Source organism: Microtus pennsylvanicus, chromosome 2 (assembly GCF_037038515.1).
Source record: "Microtus pennsylvanicus isolate mMicPen1 chromosome 2, mMicPen1.hap1, whole genome shotgun sequence".
In the NCBI taxonomy this organism is placed as follows: Eukaryota; Metazoa; Chordata; class Mammalia; order Rodentia; family Cricetidae; genus Microtus; species Microtus pennsylvanicus.
In genome coordinates this window covers 107,353,812-107,374,740 of record NC_134580.1, presented here as the reverse complement: position 1 = coordinate 107,374,740, position 20,929 = coordinate 107,353,812, and the positions used below count along the sequence as shown (strand labels likewise).

Sequence of the window (20,929 nt, the reverse complement as noted above, 5' to 3'; positions counted from 1 at the left end):
GAGCCCCAAACTCCCAGCTTACTCAGGAGATCTTGTTTTTTTCACCTTCCTATGTAGTAGATCCATGTATGTTCTCTATTTAGGGTTCTCTTTGTTGTCTAGTTTCTCTGGGTCTGTGTCCTGTAGGCTGGTTTTTCTTTGCTTTATGTCTAAAAGCCACTTATGAGTGAGTACATGCTATATTTGTCTTTCTGGGTCTGGGTTACCTCACTCAATATGGTGTTATCTAGATCCATCCATTAGTGCACACTTTTTCTAACCCTTCTTTGAAGCTGTGTATTTCTCCTGGGACCAGCATGTTCTGCTTGGGAAACTCACCTAACTTCCTCCTGGTGATGAGCAGCTGTTGGGGCAGGAGTTCTCTGCTCACACACATTTGAAGTCAGGAACGGTACTTATAATGCAGTGGTCTAACTGTTTTTCAGTTTATATACATTTAAATAATCTCAACTTTTAGTAAAAATTGCCTTTTTAGAATTGCAAGCATATCTACAGAGATGACAGGAGAAAGAATTTGTTTTCATCTTGGTTTTGTTTGCTCTTGCTTGATTGGTCCTCCTTTCTCAAACATTTCCCCTTAAATCAGCATCACATTTGATGTGTCTATTTTAGAGGAGACAGATAATCACAGTGTGGTAAGTACTATGCTTTTTTACTTGTGCATTGTGTGTGATGTACATGTCTGTATGCATATATGTGTGCATGTTTGTGTGCACAGGAAGGTATGCTTATTTGCTGGCGTGTGTGTCTGTATGTGTGTTGGAAGTATATGTAGGCCTGAAGTTGACCTTCCTCAGCTGTTCTCCACTGTTTTATTGAGGTAAGGTCTCTCTGAACCCAGGATTCACCAAGTCTAGCTAATCTACCTACCTAGTTTATTGTAGGGACTCTCCCACTTCTGCTTCCCAGATGCTGGGATTACAAGGGGTAACTACACTCTCCCAGCCTTTCTTCTCTCTTTTTCTTCTTCCTTCTTTTTCCTCCTCCTCCTCCTCCTTCTTTCTTCTCCCTTCTCTCTTCCTTCTTCTTTTTCATCATCTTCTTCTTCCTCCTCCTCCCCCTCCTCTTCTCTTTCTTTCTTTCTTCTTTTTTTTTTTTTTTAGTGTGTGTATGTGTGGTTTTTTTGAGACAGGGTTTCTCTTTGTAGCCATGGCTGTATTGGTACTTGTTCGGTAGACCAGGCTGGCCTCAAACTCAGAGATCTGCCTGCCTCTGTCTCCTAAGTGCTGAAATTAAAGGTGTGCATTACCACCACTGGCTCCCACTTTTTTTTTTAGTTAGAGGTGCTGGGGGTACAGATTGTGGTCCTCACACTTGCATGGCCATCACTCTGTCCATTGAGCAGTTTTCCTCAGTCCAACAATGTGGAAAATAACACACATTTTACCCAAGCTTTTCATGGAATTTCAAGGGAGATATATACCAGGTGTGGTAGCGAATGTAATATTATGTACCCATATTAATCCCAGCATTTGGAAGGCAGAGGTGGATGGATCTCTTGTGAGTTTAAAGTCAGCCTGGTCTACATAGTCGTTTCCAGGACAGCTAGAGCCTATCTCAAAACAAAACAAAAAACAAAGAGAGGGGTGGGTAAATTGTTATTCTCAATGATGGGAAGAAAGTATAAAAATTTTTGTTCATATTATAGAAGATGGGGCAGAAGGAGTGTAGGAGCTGGAGAAAGGAGCTGAAGGGTGTGGGACACTGGCATCCAGGCGTGACAGGGCTGTTGTACTCTTAATCTCATAGCAGGTGTGATTACTTACACAAGAGCTGGACTACATTGAGCCTGCCAGAATTGTGTTGTGGGAGGGACTCACGGGGCCCCCATGCTTACTTGAGAATTTATAAGCAGTTATCAGTGGTCAGGGAGGGAGAGACATTGTCTTCAGTGGTATCGCCACTGATAAACTGCACGGTCGGTCCACTAAATCATTGAAAATAAGCAAAAAAGGGACAGACACATGAAATTAGAAGGGGAGCTAGTTAGGAAGAGGGAGTATAAGGGAGTTAGGGTGAGAGGAAAAAGGCAAGAAAGATAAACAGGGGAGAATGTAATTGGAATATATTATGTACCCATATGAAAATTTCATAATGAAACAAATTATATATAGGTAATATATGCTAATGAAAACATTTTAAAATCTGATTAACAATATGATTGCTTAGTTTGTAATAAGATAGAACCTAAGTCTGTAGATTCTCTTCCAAAAAATGAGAGAGACATTCTTTCCTAAGATTTGAAAGTAACACACACACACACATACACACATTTAACCTCAGCTCTTTGGATTTCAAGAGGATCTGATTTCTCAGAGCATCATGTGAGTCACTAATTTAACTTGGGAGTTCCCTCTTGGGTTTCATTCTGTCCTTCAGCCAGGAGTCTGTAGGCCATGTAGATGCCTATAATAGCTATGAGTGCAGTCCGATGCAAACTTGTCAACTTAATTCAAATGTGTGAGGTGTGTGTGTGTGTGTGTGTGTGAGTGTGCGACTGTTTGACTGGTTTTTTTTGTAAGTCAATTGCACAGTTTAGTATGTAAACTTTGTAGATGTCAGTATTGTGCCAACAATGTCAAGAAGTATTCAATGTATTCCATCTAGTCCAAGGTGTATGAATCATCTGGCTAAGGCTGGCCTCAGTATATCATGTACGAGATTCATGGGGGACCCTTGGTTCAGTTGTCTAAATGTCAATAGAAATCTCTCTTGTTTCTGCAGAAAGACATAGAAGACAGATAGTATTTTTCAACTATGAAGCAGAGAGTATGGGGTATTTATATTTCCTCTCCCTCAAAGACTGAATGCAATAAAAGCCTGAATTCCAATAGTGACAGTTTGTCCAGGCATCACTCATAGTCTGGATTTTTATTTTATTTCATTTTTGAACAGGGTCTCACTATATAGCCCTTGCTAGTCTGGAACTCTGGATATGTTAGACTAGCCTGCTCTTGAACTCACTGATATACACTTGCCTCTGCTTCCCCAGAGCTGGGATTAAAGACATGGGCCACTGCACCCATGGATTTTCAAGCTGTAAAAGGCAGAACCCTGGGGTGATGTGAGATTCCCCTCTGTATGTTGTGAATATCATTGGTTAATAAAGAAGCTTCTTTAGATCTATTGCAGCGCAGAATAGGGCAAGGTGGGAATTCTAAGCAGATAGTGGAGGAGAGCAGACAAATCAGGAAGATGCCATGTAGCCACCCAAGGAGAAAGATGCCTGTGGGAACCCGCCAGAACCTTGCCACTAGGCCATGACCTCGTGGTAATGCATGGATTAATAAAAATGGGTTAATTTAAGATGTAAGAGCTTGCTAGAAATACGCTTGAGCTATTGGCCAAGCAGTGTTGTAATAATACAATTTCTGTGTGATCATTTCAGGCCTGGCTGACCGGGAAATGAACAAGATGCCTCAGGCTACACTGGGGAGTTCAGGCAGATGTGGAATTGAGCCCTAAAATTATCTTAGTTTATACACGGTCTCCTAAGTAACTGTCCCTCAGGGATGGAAGAAGCAAGCAGAAAAATGTGCTCATTTGCCTTACACATTTCTTAGAAATAGTAGATTATTCCTTTGTCTCTCATTTCATTGTTCAGCTCTTATTTCTGAAGCTCAGCATTTAGGTATAAGACAGGTGCTTCTTAGGGATACTCACTGAGTTTACACAGGAGGAAGATTAATACAGCTTCTATGTAGCTGGGAGAAGCAGCGACTCTGTTGAGATGGAATTTGACAAGAATAGAAACCCTTAATTACTCTCTATTATTCCTCTCATGTTAAATTGGTCATCTTGTTTGTGGTGATGTTAAACACAGACATGTCATGGTTTCAGGCTGGTATGATTTTTCCTTCTGTCCACATCCATTTTAAGAAAGTAAACAACTTCTTCCTTCTCTTCAAGGATCTGGAAACATTCCATGAAGTTTAGTGATTCGGTTTCAGGGTTTGGAAAAGTCAGAGTTAATTCTGGAAATGTTTTCATAACCAACTTTCTTCTATAGGGAGAAAATAGGACTTTTGTTTTGTAGAGACAGAGTCCCATGTAGCTCACACTGGCCTTAAACTTGCTGTGTGGACAAGCCTTCTGCCCCTACCTTTCAAGTGCTAGGATTATAGGCTTGTACCATCTTGCCTGGGTTCTTAAAATGCTGTTGTTGTTTTGAGATAGTCTCTCACTGTGTAGACCAGGCTGGCCTCAAACTTGTTCCTGCCCCTGCCACCCTCATGCTAGGATTACAAACCGATTGAGGGCCACCCTGTTCTAGGTAGACTGGGTATTTTAAGTTCTGTTATATCATTTCTTCTCCATGGCAGTCCTGGAAAGTGTGGAACCTAGATTTAAACCCAGGTCTGCTGCCTCAAAGTCTTGACTTTTATACTAGATTCTCCTAAGTGCTGTATGAACTTGCCCCATCTCCTCACTCTATGATGCCCTCTGATATTTGAAGTGTGAAATGAAGTATCTGACATTTAGAAGATACTGGACTGTTAAGTCTTACAGTAGTGTAGAAAGAACCAACGGTCATGAATGAAGGACATGTTATTTTCAGGCCTGCTTAGTGACTCCTCTCTTTCTGAGAAGTGGAGAACACCACCTGATTTTAGTTCTGTAACCAGAGCAAGTGTTTGTCTATGGATGCAATCAGGATGTTTTATCCTAAATTACCTGAGTACTTCAGTGGACTTGAGTATTCTGTGATATAGAGACAATAGTTTGTACTTTATAACAGTGAATGAGAATGCTACTTACTCCTTTGTGACCCAGGGGCTAGGTGTTGAAGTGTAGCTGGAATGCTCCCACAGGCGACTAGGATCTGTGTCACAATGTAGTCATTGTGCTACTTTCTTTTCTTTCTTTGAGTTTTGCGACAGGGTCTGAGTGTGTGGCCAAGGCTGGTCTGGAACTCATTATATAACCCTGATAAACCTTCAGCTTGCTATCTTCCTGTCTCAGCCTCCCGGGTGCTGAGATTCCAGGCCTGCACTAGCTCATTGTGCTTTCTTCCTAGTATAACCCAGCACTCCTGGCTCTTGTCTTTCCAAGTAGGTTCTCTTTCATCTGTCTTGTACCCTAGGGTGTCCAGTTTCAAATCAGAGGGGGAACGAACGCAAGTCCTCCAGAATGAATCCAGAAGACTTTTAATATATATGATGCTTTTGTTTTGGTTTGGAGACAGAATTCTCCTGTGTGGCCTAGGCTGGCCTCTTACTGAGATCTCCCCACCTCAGCCTCCATTTGTTCCATAAATAGGTGTTAAACTAGAGTTAGTTTTGTATAGTTTGGGATGGACTTGAAGTCTGAGAGCTGAAGCGGAAGAAGTGACTTGAGGCCAGCGTGTTGAGGAATTGTGACTAGCGTGCAGCCGCTCCTTCTGCAAAGGCTTTAAGGCTGGGGGAGGGGACTATGGCTTTAGTCAGGAAGTTGTACTGTAAGTGGGATATCTGAGGCAGATACCCCACAGGTCATCACAACAATTAATCTCTTAAACCAAACCTAAAAATGAGATGAGCTTCAACTGGCCTTGCTAAAGTATAAAACCAGTTCGCTTGTGTCTCCAGTGCTAACATTGGCCTCGTGAGACCCTTTAGACTAAACAAGATTAAAAACAGGAAAATATGCTCCTAGCAGCATAATTGGCAGAAAACTTTTTCCACATAGACGCAATCATCTAGGCTTGTTTTCCTTCCCCGGTGTATGTGTATGTGTGGTGTGCAGACATGTATGGAGGTTCACGGTCATGTGTGTGTGGTTGTGGTGTCTCTTTCTGTGTGTGCACACTGGCCCAGGGTTGATTTCCAGTGTTTTCCTTAGTCACTCTCTGCCTTACATACTGAGGCAGTCTCTCCCACTGAACTTGGATTCAACTTTTTGCCTAGTCTAGCTGAGGATTCCCTTTCTTCCCTTTCTACGTGCTAGCATTACAGGTGGTCTACCACACCCACCCAGCTTTTTTTGTTCTGAGAACCCAAACTCTAGTTTTCACATTGGCCTTGTCTGGTGAATACCACTCAGCCATATTTCCAGCTTCCTTCTATACAAGTATTTGCAGCTCAAACGATATGAAACAGCTTGGTCCTACTTGACTATGTCTTGGTGCTGCTGGACCAAACCCATTGAAAACAATGCTGAGGAGCTCTTTTGAGTACACTGGAAACAGTGCTGTATGCAAGACTCTAACGAGCATCAAACATGTGGGAAGGAATTCAGGATTTAAAGGAAAACTACTGAACAACCATAATGTAATTTTATTCTGCATATATTTTGTGAGCATACCGGATTCAGTCCATTGTTATACATTCATTTATGTGCACTGTGTTGCTTGTGGATGCCATGTCGGAGCCTCAGCCTTAAATGAGCATCCTCTGTCTAGTACTTCAGGGGCTTGCCTAGGGTTTTCTCGTGATGGTGAACCCAGAGAATCTCTATAGCCAGGGATCCAACTCCCAGGACCACTGTTTTACATGCTATCCTCATGAGAGCAGTGGTGGAGGGACAGTTCCATTTGAGAACAAAGGAAAGAAGGGACAAAGAGTCTAAAGGCTAGGAAGGCAATGCTTATTTGGCTTGGTTTTGTTTTTCCTTTCTCCCCAGCTGTGATGTTATTATGCCTAAATAAATACTGTGTTGGGGAAAGTTTTGGAAGCACTAAGACTATGACTCAGACTCTGTCACCCTGGCCTTTGCTCACAACTCTCATCTGGCTCAACTCAATATTATGAACATGTTTCTTCAGAAGATAACTGTGTGGTCAAAAGGAACATTATCACCTGGTGTGCTGTAACTCCATTTAATATATATATATATATATATATATATATATATATATATATATATATATATATGTATGTATGTATGTATATGTATATATATGTGCACGCACACACACATACACATGTTACTTTAGTATTTTAAGATGCACTCGCAAAATAATATGTGGCCTTTTCAGACATTCTTAGCATTACCTATCTCTCCTTTCTCCCTCTTCCTCTATGTTACCAACATACTTTTAATATTGTCTGGGTGGTTGAGATACGTGCTGAGAAATGGTGTTTTATAAAGTTTGATCTGTGCAACAACATAGATGAACCTTGAATAGTAAGTGGAGAAAAATACCTTTTTTCTTTTTTCATCCATGTTGTTACACATAACAAAATTTTCTTTGTTTCTAAAAAGTTTCCTTGTGTAAAAAAAAATTTCCTTGTGTGGAGTTAATGGTTTGTCTATTAATTAAGTTCTACTCACCTCCCACCCCATTTCCCCTAATTTGTAGGAAGACTATAGGTTAAAATACATTTAGACCTTTCTCTGTAATTAGATGAAGCCATAATTTACTGTGGTCCATGTTTGCTGTATTTTACCAATAGGTTATTATCTTTATTGCATTTTGGGTCATCCACAATTTCAGTTTTTATTTTTTTGTGATTGAAGGGTTATCGGTGATTTCTTCATTTTTGTACTGTCTAATTGTCTTATATTATTGATAGTTTTCTGGCTGAACGTGATTGCCTTGTCATCTAAAGAATGCAGCGCGCTTAGTGGAAGAAAATAAGCGTGTTTACCTTGCACTAACATTTGAGTCCTTTTTCTTCATGTATTTGATTTTCCAAATTCCATTAAGTTAATCCCTCACAGTGTAACACAGTTGTTTATACAGTTTAGACATCTTTTCTGTTACACAACCTACTTGATTTTCAAGGCTCCATTCTGGTTTTTCCTGAGTCATTTTCTGCAGCATGAATAATAAATACCAAGAGACAGATATTGGGGTTCCACCTGAAGACTAGAAAAGCAAAAGCAGCCAAGCCACTAGAGAGCTCTTACCTCTTTGAAATCTTCAGACTGAAAGAGAACCAGTCCTCGTCTGCCTTATATTCCTCTCTAGTGCTGGGATTAAAGACGTGCACCACCACTATGCAGCCTCTATGGCTGACTAGTGTAACTGCTGGATTAAAGGTGTGTGCCACCACTGCCTGGTCTGTATGGCTGACTAGTGTGGCTGCTGGATTAAAGGTGTGTGCCACCACTGCCTGGTCTGTATGGCTGACTAGTGTAACTGCTGGATTAAAGGTGTGTGCCACCACTGCCTGGTCTGTATGGCTGACTAGTGTGGCTGCTAGATTAAAGGTGTGTGCCACCACTGCCTGGTCTGTATGGCTGACTAGTGTAACTGCTGGATTAAAGATGTGTGCCACCACTGCCTGGTCTGTATGGCTGACTAGTGTGGCTGCTGGATTAAAGGTGTGTGCCACCACTGCCTGGTCTGTATGGCTGACTAGTGTGGCTGCTGGATTAAAGGTGTGTGCCACCACTGCCTGGTCTGTATGGCTGACTAGTGTGGCTGCTTTTCACTGACCTTCGGGCAAGCTTTATTTATTAAAATACAAATAACAGTTCATCACTGAGAGAAGTCAGGGCAGGAACTCAAGCAAGGCAGAAACCTGGAGTCAGGAGCTGATGCAGGTCATGGAGGAGTGCTGGCTGCTTGCTGGCTGCTTACTGGATTGCTCCTCATGGCTTGCCCAGTTTGCATTCTTGTAGCACCCAAGATCACCAGCCCAAGGATGCCACCACCCATGCCAATTAATAGTTTAGAAAATACACTATAGACTTGCCTGCAGGCAGCTCTTATGGAGGCACTGTTTTCAGTTGAGAGTCCCTCTTTTCAAATGACTCCAGCTTGTGTTAAGATGACACAAAGCTATCCAGGAACTATATGGTTTTTTTGTTGTTGTTTTTGTTTTTAGGATAGGCTTTCTCTGTGTAACAGCCTTTGCTGTCCAGACTGGCCTCAACCTCGCCGAGATCTGCCTGAGTGCTGGGATTAAAGACGTGCACTAACACTGCTGGGTCCATATGCACTTTTTACAATTACTTTTGCTATGAGTCCACTTGGTTAGAGAACATAATAGCTAACAGAATAAAAACCCATACAAACCAAAGCAACTTATCAGTGACAAATCCCTCTAGGAATATGTAGGCCGCCCCTATGCTTGGATGAACCATTGTTAGGAAATTGTCAGCAGTGTTGTTGATTCTGGTTGGATTTGAGAAAGGGATGTCTGAGCCGGGCCTGGTGACACACACCTTTAGTCCCAGCACTCTGAAGGCAGAGGCAGGCAGGTTCTCTGAGTTTGAGACCAGCCTGATCTACAGAGTGAGTTCCAGGACAGCCAGGACTGTTACACAGAGAAACCCTATTTAGAACAACAAAATAAAAAGGAAAGAGAGAAAGGAAGAAAGGAAGAAAGAAAGGAAGAAAGGAAGAAAGAAAGAAAGAAAGAAAGAAAGAAAGAAAGAAAGAAAGAGGGGGGGAGCGGGGGAGGGAGGAAGGGAGAGAGAGAGGGAGGGAGAGAGAGGGAGAGGAAAAAAGAACAAGGTCTATAGTGCTGTGCATTATATATGTTCCATTACTTGAATTCTTAAAAAATAAATAAAGGAAGTCACCTATCTATTCTTAATTGGTGTCTGCGGCAGACTGTAGTTCAGTGATTTATCTTAACTCTTAGACTATGATGTCATATTGTGAGGCACAATTAATAAAAACTCAGAGAAATTGGGGTTCAACCTGAAGACCCAAAAAGCAAAACAGCCAGCTACTGGCTCTTACTTTGACCTCCATCCAAAAATGGCGATCCTGCCTCCAGGAATCTCAGAATGAGACTGTGTCTGAGAGCTGTCTCCTCCCACTTTATAATCCTCCCTAGGGCCGGGATTAAGAGCATGCACCACTGGGATTAAAGACATGCACCACCCAGTTTCTATTGCAACTAGTGTGGCTACTGAGATTAAAGGTGTGTGTAAGGCTGAACAGTGAGGCTGTTTTACTCTCTAATCTTCTGGCAAACATTTATTTATTAAAATACAAATGAAATGCCACTATAGTATTGCTGCCTGGGGGACCAGCCTCCAAGCAGCACAGGGTTCAAAGGGCAATTCACAACATTAGACTTTTCTGTCTGAGGGTGTTAAGGAAAAAGACACTCACTCAATCTCTTGATGCTTTCCTTCTTTATTCTTCTGTATTTTTTAAGGCCCATGTAGCAGCAGAAAGGTCCAGCCTCTTCTGATAGACTGAACTGGAATGGACTGGGCTTGGACTGGACCCCAAACAGCCATACAAAGACGTATTTATTGATTGTTATACAGTATTTCCTCATACCAAGGTCCCTAATCTAAATTTGCACATCTTACTGAAGACCATCACATGCCTCCATGATTCTAGTCATTCACTATGCATTGTGTGCAATACACAATAATACAAGAGCCTCAAGTGTACCTGAGGTGTCTTGTGACCAAAGTCATAGGATGGCCACAGGACCCTTTGGCAAAACATTCACTGTTTTCTACAAGGATTCTTCAAGATGAAGGTACTTCTGAAATACGGCTGTTCAATCCAATATATCTACCCCATACAGTGACTGTGTTAAATTTCTTACAGAGTACAGGTAAAAACGCTTTGTTTCAGCTAATGATGCACACCGAGACCCGTGACTATGTCTTTTGGCATTAGAGTCTTTCAGCTCTAAGATTAAAGGATTTTGAGCCAGCCTGGTTCCTGGGACTCAACTGTTTCTCTTAATCATTAACTTGAGCTATGATCTAGGCAGCTCCTTAAGTGACCCCTTACATAGACCCCTGTTGTGTGACGTTTCCTTGTAGTTACTTTTATTTATCACAACTCTGTATTTTTAATATTATTATATAATATATTGTATAATGTAACATTATTATTATCAATTAAACAGTATCTGTTAGAGAGAAGTCATTTTTTATTATAGTCTACAGGTAAAAAATGTCCAGTGAGCAGGATGTTTCCATGAGATAAACACATTACATTACAGGCAGTAGGGCATCTCCCCACACCCGATTCACACCAGAGAAAGATAGCAACAGCAACATGTAAAGGCACAAGAGAATCAAAAGACATCCTGGAGTCTGTAGTCTCAGGGCCTTGCCTCACCCACCAGAGAGTCTCCTACTGATGGGCTGACACCTCGAACCCCAATTGTCACCCGCTGCTCCCCTGACATGGCTTATGTCTCATTGTGTTAACATGGGTGGAGTGGAACATGTCTTATCTCCCTGTTTTCCTCTTTCTAAGGTTGTGGCTTTTCCAGGATCTTCTGATGAGCTAAGCCTACCAGCTCTTGAGGAGTGGGTACTGTATCTTTTTGTTGGTTTTTCTAGATAGGGTTTCTCTGTAGCTTTGGAGCCTGTCCTGGAACTAGCGCTTGTAGACCAGGCTGGCTTTGAACTCACAGGGATCTGCCTACCTCTCTCTCCCAAGTGCTGGGATTAAAGGTGTGTGCCAACACCGCCCAGCTGTGGTACTGTGTCTTAGTCTCCATCATTCTTGACTGGAGCCCTGATCCTGTTGATATTCTTCTATCATCAGCTATAGTGCTTTCTTCAGTGATACTTTCAGAGAACACATAGGCATTTGGATAAGGACATGAACGAAGTAACAATCTTTGGTTTTTTTCTCTCTCTTTACTCTGCTCAGCTGAGCATAAACTGTGGGTAGTAACGATTACCTAAATTATTCTATTATTAATAAAAACTCCCGAGTCAGATATGGGGTTAGAACCAGATTGATCAGGGGCAGAGAAGTAACTAGTGACCTCCTTTCTGTCTCCTTCCTTAATCCAAAGAACACACATCTTTCTAAGCATCTCTCTACTACTTCCCATGTCTCTCTATATATCCTCAGTCCTCCAAAACCTCTATGGCTAATTTTGGTCAGCTATTAGCTAGCTCTGGCCTCGAATACAAGGTAAACCTTATTGCCACAGCAGAGTGGTAGTATGAACAATTCTGCAACAGGGCAGAAATAAAGTTTAGATTTAGATGTGGCCCTTCGCTGTTTCCACCTCTGTTCTCACCTCCTGCCCCAGGAAGCTGGAGTGTGTGGAGGATATTTCAAATAGTGAATGAATGGTAGTCAATTCATCTAATCTAATGCAGCAAAATATATTGCTTCTTCAGACTCAAGGAATGTCACCTGGCCAGACTTTAGGAGGCAAGCAAGACCTCTCCCAATTTTTAACTTTGTTAACATAGTTTGTGTGACTAGAGAGAGCTACAAGAGAGACCATGGGAAGGATCTCTCTTGAACAGAGCTCAAGTCTTCACAGCACCCTGAGTTCTTTTGGCCTTTTGCCTAGACCATGGACACATTAAAAAGCAAACAGAAGTAATAACGGCCAAGAAGCCTAAGTGGAGCTGCTGGAATACGAGACGATGTAGTCTTGACTTAGCTCCTGTCTTTACCTGGTTGCCCCCAGTTTCGCCTGTGACAGCAGTCTGTGTGATAGACATCTTACAGCTGGAGAAACTGGAGTTTACAAAATGCAAGGAACTTGCCTAGGATCACCAACTTTGAAGCACAAGACTAGGTGCACACCACAATCTGGAACCATACTAGATGTTTCACAGAATTGAAAGGGAAGTCAATAAAATAATCAGGAAAGCACTGGGGCCCCCGCGGCAGCAGGAATCGCAGGCAGTGCCACACAGAGTAGGCTGGCACAAGCGCCATAGTTGACACTTCCGCCGCTGTGCTGGGCACTCCTGGAGAACTTGTCATCTGCTGTTCTGCTTTTGTGTCTTTCTTCGGGAAGTCAAATGGGACTGTCTACCTGCTTGGCAGCCTCCTTGTGTGTGTCATTGTTCCAGCTGCCAGCAAGTGAAAGGGCTCCGAGGTGGAAAACTGGGTTCTGCTTCCCACCAAGACCAGCATCGGTGGTCAAGAGTGTTAGGATGCTGCCTGGCAGAGTTCAGTTGAAATTTCAGGAAACCTAGAAACTTAAAGTGCAGTTGCCACATGAGGATTACTGGTGGTTTCTGAATTAGTCACAAAATCTGACCACAGATGAAGCGATTGTCCAGCAGAACCTACCAGCTATCAGGAGCAGTCAGAGGAGCGACTGTCAGGGACAGCTCTCTCTAACTTCTAGCTGGTCCTGTGGGGTCTTCAGACCATGAGTCACCTTCTTGAGCAGTGTTTCACTGTAACCACCTCATTAGCCTTAGTGAACATTTCTCTGTGTATCAGGAGGAGCAGGTTTTTGCCTTTTTATCTTTGTCCTGCCTTAGGCTCTTTTGTGTTAGACTACAGAACACTGGGGCTGAGATACTGCTCAGCCATTTGAGATACTTACTGCTCTTTTAGATGACCTAAGTTTGGTTTCTAGTGCCTGTACCAAGTAGTCATAACTGCCTGTAGCTTATGTTCCATGGACTCTGATGCTCTCTTCTGGTTTCACCAGGCACTCACACACGTGTGCACATACTCCACATACTACATGCACCTACATGCAGATGATGAAAATAAATCCTTTTTAAAAGGACTAGCCCTGGGCAGTGGTCTACAAATCAAGTTCCAAGACAGCCAGAGCTACACAGTGAAACCCTGTCTTGGGGAAAAAAAGAAAAGAAAAAGGACTAGGAAACGTATTTTAAAACAAACAAAAAATGAGGCTAGTACTCAGTAGGTACCTAAGAATATTTGAGCAATTTGAATTTTCCCTTAAAATCTTTTCTTGTGAAGCTGAAGTGATTCTTACAAATGACCAGTTCAGGTGTGAGCTGCCATGTGGGTACTGGAAATTGAACCTGAGGTCCAGTGTTCTTAACTGCTGAACTATCTCGCTAGCCCCAATATTTTAATTTTATTTTTTTTTAGGTTTAATGTATTTTTTCAATGTGCTGTGGGAAGATGGATCAATAAGCTTTCTACTTTTGTTGTTACAGGTGTTCCAGGACTTGGGTACTGAAGTACTGTCTGGAGCTGCCCAAGGTTACAACATATGCCTCTTTGCCTATGGGCAGACGGGCTCTGGGAAGACATATACCATGCTGGGGACTCCAGTAAGTGTTAGCACTGGAATGAACTATCTTCCTAATGTCACAACAAACCTGTATCTTACATTGTCCTTACCACTGTGATATGGAGCATGACCTCCATAATCAATATTAAAGGGATTAAAGGCATGCGTGTGACCCTCTCCTATACTTAACAATGGCATTTTACTAGTTTACCTGAACAGTAAAGTTTGTATAATTAGTCTCTCTTTGTGAAACTTTGAAAAACTAGACTTTCATGATTCCCTTTGACAATGAGTCCTTGTTGATCCCACTGGATATATGTATTACTTCCAGGTTCATCACATAAAGCTTCACAATTTGACTGGGGTTAAACCTGGACTGCATTTTAGTGCTATACAGGGATAAGAATGCCGTGTTCAGCTTTCAAAGCTATGTGTATTAGAAGAAAGCAAGAGATGTAGCTTTGCTGGGGGCTTTTAAAAATGTAGAGTATAATGCAAGTTGTTTTTAATCACAGAAAATTGAGGGGATAATGCCAGGTATGGTGGCACATGCCTTTAATCCCTTTAATCTTTGAAGGTAGTAGAGGCAAGGCAAATCTTTGATTCCAGGCCATCCAGGGATACACACTGAGACTCTGTCTCAAAACAGACAACAGCAATAAAAATAAAATTAAGGGGATAGCATTCCTTAAGAATACCCTTAGTCAGGACCACGGGGGGTGCACCCACCCACTGTGACAGTGGAACTGATCTATTGGGAGCTCACCAAGGCCAGCTAGACTGGGACTGAATAAGCATGGGATGAAACCGGATTTTCTGAACGTGGTGGACAATGAAGGCTGATGAGAAGCCAAGGACGAGGGCACTAGGTTTCGATCCTAATATGTGAAGTGGCTTTGTGGGAGCCTAGCCTGTTTGGATGCTCACCTTCCTGGTCCTGGATAGAAGTGGGAGGACCTTGAACTTCCATCAGGGCAGGGAATCTAGACTGCTCTTCATTCTCAAGAGGGAGGGGGAAATGGAGTGTTGGGAGGGAAAGAGGAGTGGGGAGAGGGGGAGGGGAGTGGGGGAAGGGGTAATGTGTGCGAGGAGGGGGAGGGAAATGGGATTTTTTTTTTTTGCAACAACTAAAAAAAAAAAAGAATACCCTTTCTAGCCAGGCAGTGGTGGTGCAAGCCTTTAATCCCAGCACTCTGAAGGTGGAGACAAGTGGATCTCTGTGAATTTGAGGCTAGCCTGGTTTACAAGAGCTAGTTCCAGGACAGGCTCCAGAAACCCTGTCTCGAAAAAACAAAACAAAACAAACAAACCAACCTAGAAGATATAGAAGTATGCTAGTGAGATGACCTGAGCACTGGTTGACAAATAACATTGTATAAAAACAATCTGAAAAAATAGCCCACTTCTCTGGGTACAGCTCACTGTTCCCTTTGTCTGTGGTTAGTGTGGTTTCAGACATTTGAAATTAAGAAAAAAAAATCCTACTAGGTCAAAAGGGATAAAACCTTAAGCCTCTGGTTATGAGATAGAGGAAATACCTACTTCTTTGGATTTTTGCAGTTTTGCAGAGGGTGTTTGTGTGTGCTTCTGTATCTAGGGATCTAGACACAGTAGGGATCTAGAAGAGACCACATTAGTGGTGGAAAATGATAAAGTTCATTGCAGGAAAGCACATGTCTAAGTTTGCCAGCTTCTCCTATCTATTTATGGTAATAATCTGCCTCTCATCTGTGTCTCTTGATAGTGCCAGCCTCAAGTTTTATACGTCCTTCTATAGTGGCTAGCTAGCACTAAGCCCACACACCCCTCCTCTGTGTTTGGGGGGGTCCAGGATCCCGGGTGTTTGGGGGTAAGAGGAGGGCAGGGGCATTGCCCAGAGTGAACAGTAATGTTTTTCTTTTTCTGTCATCCAGGCTTCTGTTGGGCTGACCCCACGGATATGTGAGGTATAGACTCTCTCTGATGATGTACTTTCAGAGTAAGTTCCCTATGTCAGCTCCCTTCAGGGAAATCTGACCCTCTGATTTTGTGCAGGCTCTCTTCATCAGGGAAGATGGCTGTGCCTCACTGCCTTTTTCCCGCAGCATAAAAGTAAGGTAAGAACTCAAGCTCCAGACCCCTAAATGTCCTAGTTCCTTGGTCTGTTTGTAAAGCTCCTAGCAGTGAGACCAGGACCTGTCCTTGATGCTTAGATGGCTTTTGGGAATCTGTTTCCCATGCTGGATTTCTTCAACCAGCCATGATGCAGATGGAGGAGCTCAGTCCTGCCTCAACTTGATGTGCCCTGCTTTGTTCAAGCCCATGGGGGCCTGCACTTTTCTGAATGGAGGCAGAGGAGGAGTGGATGGGGAAGGGGGGATGGGAGGAGGAAGGGACTTGATGCACAGGACAGAAGGAGAGGAGGGAGGGAAAACTGTAATTGATATGTAAAATAAATGGAAAAAATGTTAATTAAGTTTTAAAAAATTAACTAAAAAAAATGCTATCTTAGTTCCTTTCTTGTTGCTATGATAAAACACCAAGACCAAAGCGACTGATAGAAGAAAGAGTTTATTTGGACTTAGGGTTCCACAAGGTTAGGATATATAATGGTGGGTACAGCAAGGTGACAAAAAGCAGGAACAGGAAGCTGAGAGCTCAAATCTTAAACCATAATCATGAAGCTGAGAGAACTAGTGGGGACTGTCAGGAGGATTTTAATCTCGAAGCCTGCCCCAGTGACACACTTCTTCCAGTAAGGCTGTTCTGCTCACTATCTCAGTTACTTTTCAATTGCTGCAAGAGGACACTAGGACCGAGGCAACTGGAGGGTCCCTATTGCGAACAGCACTGAAATCTGTGGAGTCCTAAAGGTAAGGAAGATGTCTGTTCCAGCAGAGGATTCTGATTTTGTGTGACCCCTAAATAAATAACCGTCTATTTGTTAGTTCTGAGCTAGTGTGGGATTTCTTTTAAGTGTCCTTCCACATAACTGAGACCCTTTTCACATAAATTTTTGATTTTATACTCAGTTTATGTGGTAAAAGATTCATTCTGAGATAATATCTTCTCTCTACATTAAAATTCCTGTAGTGGAATGTTAGGGGGATAACATGACCAAAATGCAGGCAAGACTCAGATCTACATGATCCACATGTGCCTTCTGTAATTTCTCTTCAATCAAAGCCAATTCTCTCTTCCAGTTGACAATACCCTGGGTCTGTTTAAGTCATTGTCACCAGCTAAGGTTTTGTTTAAATTAATCAGGTCGTCAGGTTTTATTCCAATAGTGTGCCATAGAAGGAAAATGTCCCCTAGCAATCTTTGGAAGTCATTAAGAGTCTGCCAACAGTCTTTCCTAATTTGCACCTTCGGGGTTTTATTTTTTATAAACCTATTTTATAAGCTAAATAATTTAAGTTTATTATATTGCATTTAAATTAAAGATATTACACATAATACTGCTTCAAGGGACGTGGACATACAACTGAGATCAAAAGAGACTTCTTATAATAAAGTGTGATAAGGCAATAAGATAGTTACGTTAGGTGGCAAAATAGATATAGTAAATACACAACTTTAAATAAGCAGCTGAGAGATGCCTCACTGAGCTACTATTTGAGCCTCGGGATTGTGTGGTCACTAGGATGAGACTGCAAATACAGTGGGCTAGCTGAGTGCTTGGTGTACAACGAGATTCCATAAATTCATAGTAACATTCTTACGAAGAATGTCTGAAATCATGAGGAGCTGGCTAGATTTCTGCACCCTCTGCCGGCCGGCCTTTTGGGGGGAAGGAGCACTTGATGAGTGCTCTCTGTCTCTTGTTGGAGCTCCTCACTGACTCTTCCCAGAGCCTGAGCCCTTTGATCTCTGTCTGCTTATCCCAGCTGAAGCACCACTTTCCAACTCTTGACTGTCTCTTAGATCACATCCTGAGCGATCCCAACAAAGGATGCCTTGTGAGGTCAGGTTGTAGTCCGACCCTTGCTAAATTGCTGTTGTCTTTTACTAGCCTCGTCTCTGGTTCTCCTTTTTTCATCGCAAAGTTAAAAAGCCATACTAAACCAAGTTTCAGGCTCTACTCCGGGTGGGTTCTCACACAGAACCCAATACTAGCAGCTGGTGCCCCTAGTCCAAAATCTCCTCAAAAGCCTGGCCCATAGTCTCTAGCACAAACAGCAGTAGGTAAGAAATTAGGGTAAACCTGAACTCCCAAACTATGCAGCAAACACCTGATGTTTTCAGAATACCCATCCTCTCTCCATAGCCCCGCCTTCTTGGATCTTCTCCTGGGTCACACCCCAACACATAATCATCTGCCATGCCTCTCCCCCTTAGAACCCCTTGGTTGTGTCTTTGTGGAAGTGGAAGGTTGTAGGGCATCAATTGGTGTCTGTCATTGTGATGCGATAGGTAACAAACAAGGCCTGCCTGGTCGCCAGGGTAATGGCGCTTTCACAGTTCCAAAGGCAGAAGCCTCAGTCTCGTCTTCCGACCCAGGGAGAGTGGTCGTGTTTCAGGGACGTGGAGGCGGAGGCGCTGAGTTTGGGATTCCAGAGTTGACGTGGCTTAGGTCGAGCGGTATTCCTGAGTTGACTTGGCTTAGGTCGAGCGGGGGGGAGCCCGGCTTTGCCGGTGCCACCCACCTGCAGGTGAGTCTGGTGGGCAGGCCTCGCTGGGAGCCCCGCATAGGCCCACAGTGCACCGCTGGCCAGGGGACACTGGAGCTCAGCCGGCCGCCCCGCCCCTCGCAGCTCCGCCTCTGTCACCTGCCCATCCTAGGTGGCAGCCCAGTTGCTGCAGCCCTATGAGGCCCAGGAGCATTTAGACACCCTGGTGGCCAGCAGGGTCCTTTCTCCTTGGGAGAGGCTCAGAGGTGGGCGAGCCGGCCAGTCCTGCGTGTTTCTAGGTGGGGTGTGTGACAAAGCCTGGCTTTAAGTCTAGAGACTCCTTTATAAATATGCTAATCACCCTCAGTGGAAAACCACACACTATATGCCTGAATCTCAACATCATATACCTTATGGAATGTACAGATATGTGTCAATAAAAATAAGAACTTAAGTTTCCTATGGGTGTCTCTAAACATAATTATTTAACAGTTTCTGTTCATTTTTCTTTAGAAAACCACTTCTCATTGATAAAACACAGATATAGAAAGGCACACTATAAAACATATAGTTACTGTAACAGATATAACTTGGTTGTCCATTCTAGAAGCCCTTCTTTATGCTTTCCTTTTAGTTTTATTATCCTTTTGGGAATCTTGCCCTTTTCACTTGCTACGTCTTCCATCTTTTGCTTACAACGGTGTGTAGAGAGACATGGGTCCTGCGGCTGTGGAGTTGGACACTCCGCAGGAGTGCACATGGCTTATGTGGTTCAGTGTGTTCCTCTGTCCTCTGCGTTTCCTGCAGATGTAGCAGGATGGGTGGCCTGAGTTTCCATGCTTTGACAAGACTCTAGAAGGTGGTTATCTTCTTTCTTTGGGAAGTTCATAATGTCTGGACTTTACTTTATCAGCTATTGACTGATCGGTATCTAGATACCTTGATCAGGGCCTGAAAATGTTAGAATAGTTGTTTTTTTTTTTCTGAATAATTTTATGGGAAGGTAGTGCACACTTGTGTGTGCGTTCATGTTTGTGTGTGTGTGTGTGTGTGTATGTATGTGCGTGCGTGTGTGCGTGCAGGCTAGAGGTCACCCCTGGGTGCCCTTAGGAATCCTCCACCCTTGCCCTTTTGAGACAGGGTCTCCCTGGGACCTGTGCTGGTCAGATAAGTGAGGATGGCTGTCCAGGGAGTCTCGAGGTCTTGCCTTCACATTTTTGGTTCTAGGATTCCAAGTGTGCTGCCAGACCTGGCAGTCTGTGAGCCATTCCCTCATCAGTGTGCTCGACACACTGATTAGTTAACAAACGCCAATTGGCTCTGCCCTTTGCTTGGTTTGTTGCACACCCGTGGCTACCATCTGTTTCCTCTTGAACGGACACTGCTGAAGCCAGATTTGGTGGTGGTCGTTGATTTTGACTGTTGCTACGTTAACCTGGGGGTTGACAGGAAACTTGATTGTGCAGGGACTTTTCTGTTGTTGGGGGGCGCTGTTTGTTCTGCTCAGGTTGCCCACAGGTCTTTGCTGTTCCTCTACTTGCTTTGCTCTTATCTGGGGATCTAAGAAGCACACACATGTTCCTTCTTCCCTGCCTATTGCCATCTTCTGAGTCCATCAGTTGGTTGTTTGCTTATTCCCAAGAGCGGCATGTAAAATTTAAAGACAGAATAATCATCTGATAAGTTATATTCTAGTATGAATTTCTTTAGAAGATTTATACAGATCTCTATGAAAGATTACTGATGGTGTTCATTTCCTTTATTAAAATTAATCTTTGATGGCTGGAGTGTGAATTAGCGGTAGAGTGTCTACACAGCATGCGCAGGCCCTGAATCCTCAGCATAGGGGCTTTGGGGGTGTAGCTTTTCTGAGCACAGCCTTTTCTTTATGGGTTTAATTTTCTGTTCACTGATTTCTGCTCTGGACTTTGTCTCCTGCTCTCTGCTTGTGTTGCCTTTTGTTTTCTAATTCTGCTCAGAACAAGCGGATACTGATTTCAGTCATTTACTACTGTAAATGTCTATACTCCACATTGAATAGTGACTCTCCACTGACACCACATGGTTTGTCAGGGAAACTACATGAAAGAACGGGCTTCGGGAACACATGAGAAGGGAAATTTTGATGAGTCTTGGGGTTTTATCGAAAATCAGAAAAGGATCAATGTGGGAGAAGGAAAACTTAAGATTTTTGTTTATCAATGAAAAAACATAGGGTATTAAAAGGCAGCCCTTAAGACATCCTTGACAATGATGTCCTTGCATTTAAAGATTGTGTTCTTGCATTTTATTATTCAAACTGATCCTAGTGATGGTGCGTGCAATAAGGCACCTGAGCAGGACAGGGTGTGGCACACAGCTGGCTGCACCCAGAATCCAGTGACAGTCCCTTCTCTCACACAGATGATATGGGTACTAATGTCTAGCTGCACCCATCTGCTTTACTTACTCCCCAGCAGCCTCTATCTGTTTTTACTGATTGTTGCGCTTTCTTTCTAT

General features: G+C 43.0%; 1 protein-coding gene across 1 annotated transcript in view; it reads left to right on the top strand.

Moving 5' to 3' along the window:
* The window catches only part of LOC142844346 (uncharacterized), a 38,878-nt gene that overhangs the window by 17,849 nt on the left and 100 nt on the right, over positions 1-20,929 (top strand). The window contains exons 7-10 of the mRNA XM_075962690.1: positions 13,762-13,878; positions 15,752-15,784; positions 15,873-15,934; positions 16,600-16,690. Coding sequence (XP_075818805.1) covers positions 13,762-13,878; positions 15,752-15,784; positions 15,873-15,934; positions 16,600-16,630 — 243 coding nt within the window. The 3' untranslated portion in view covers positions 16,631-16,690. The remainder of the gene's footprint in view (positions 1-13,761; positions 13,879-15,751; positions 15,785-15,872; positions 15,935-16,599; positions 16,691-20,929) is intronic.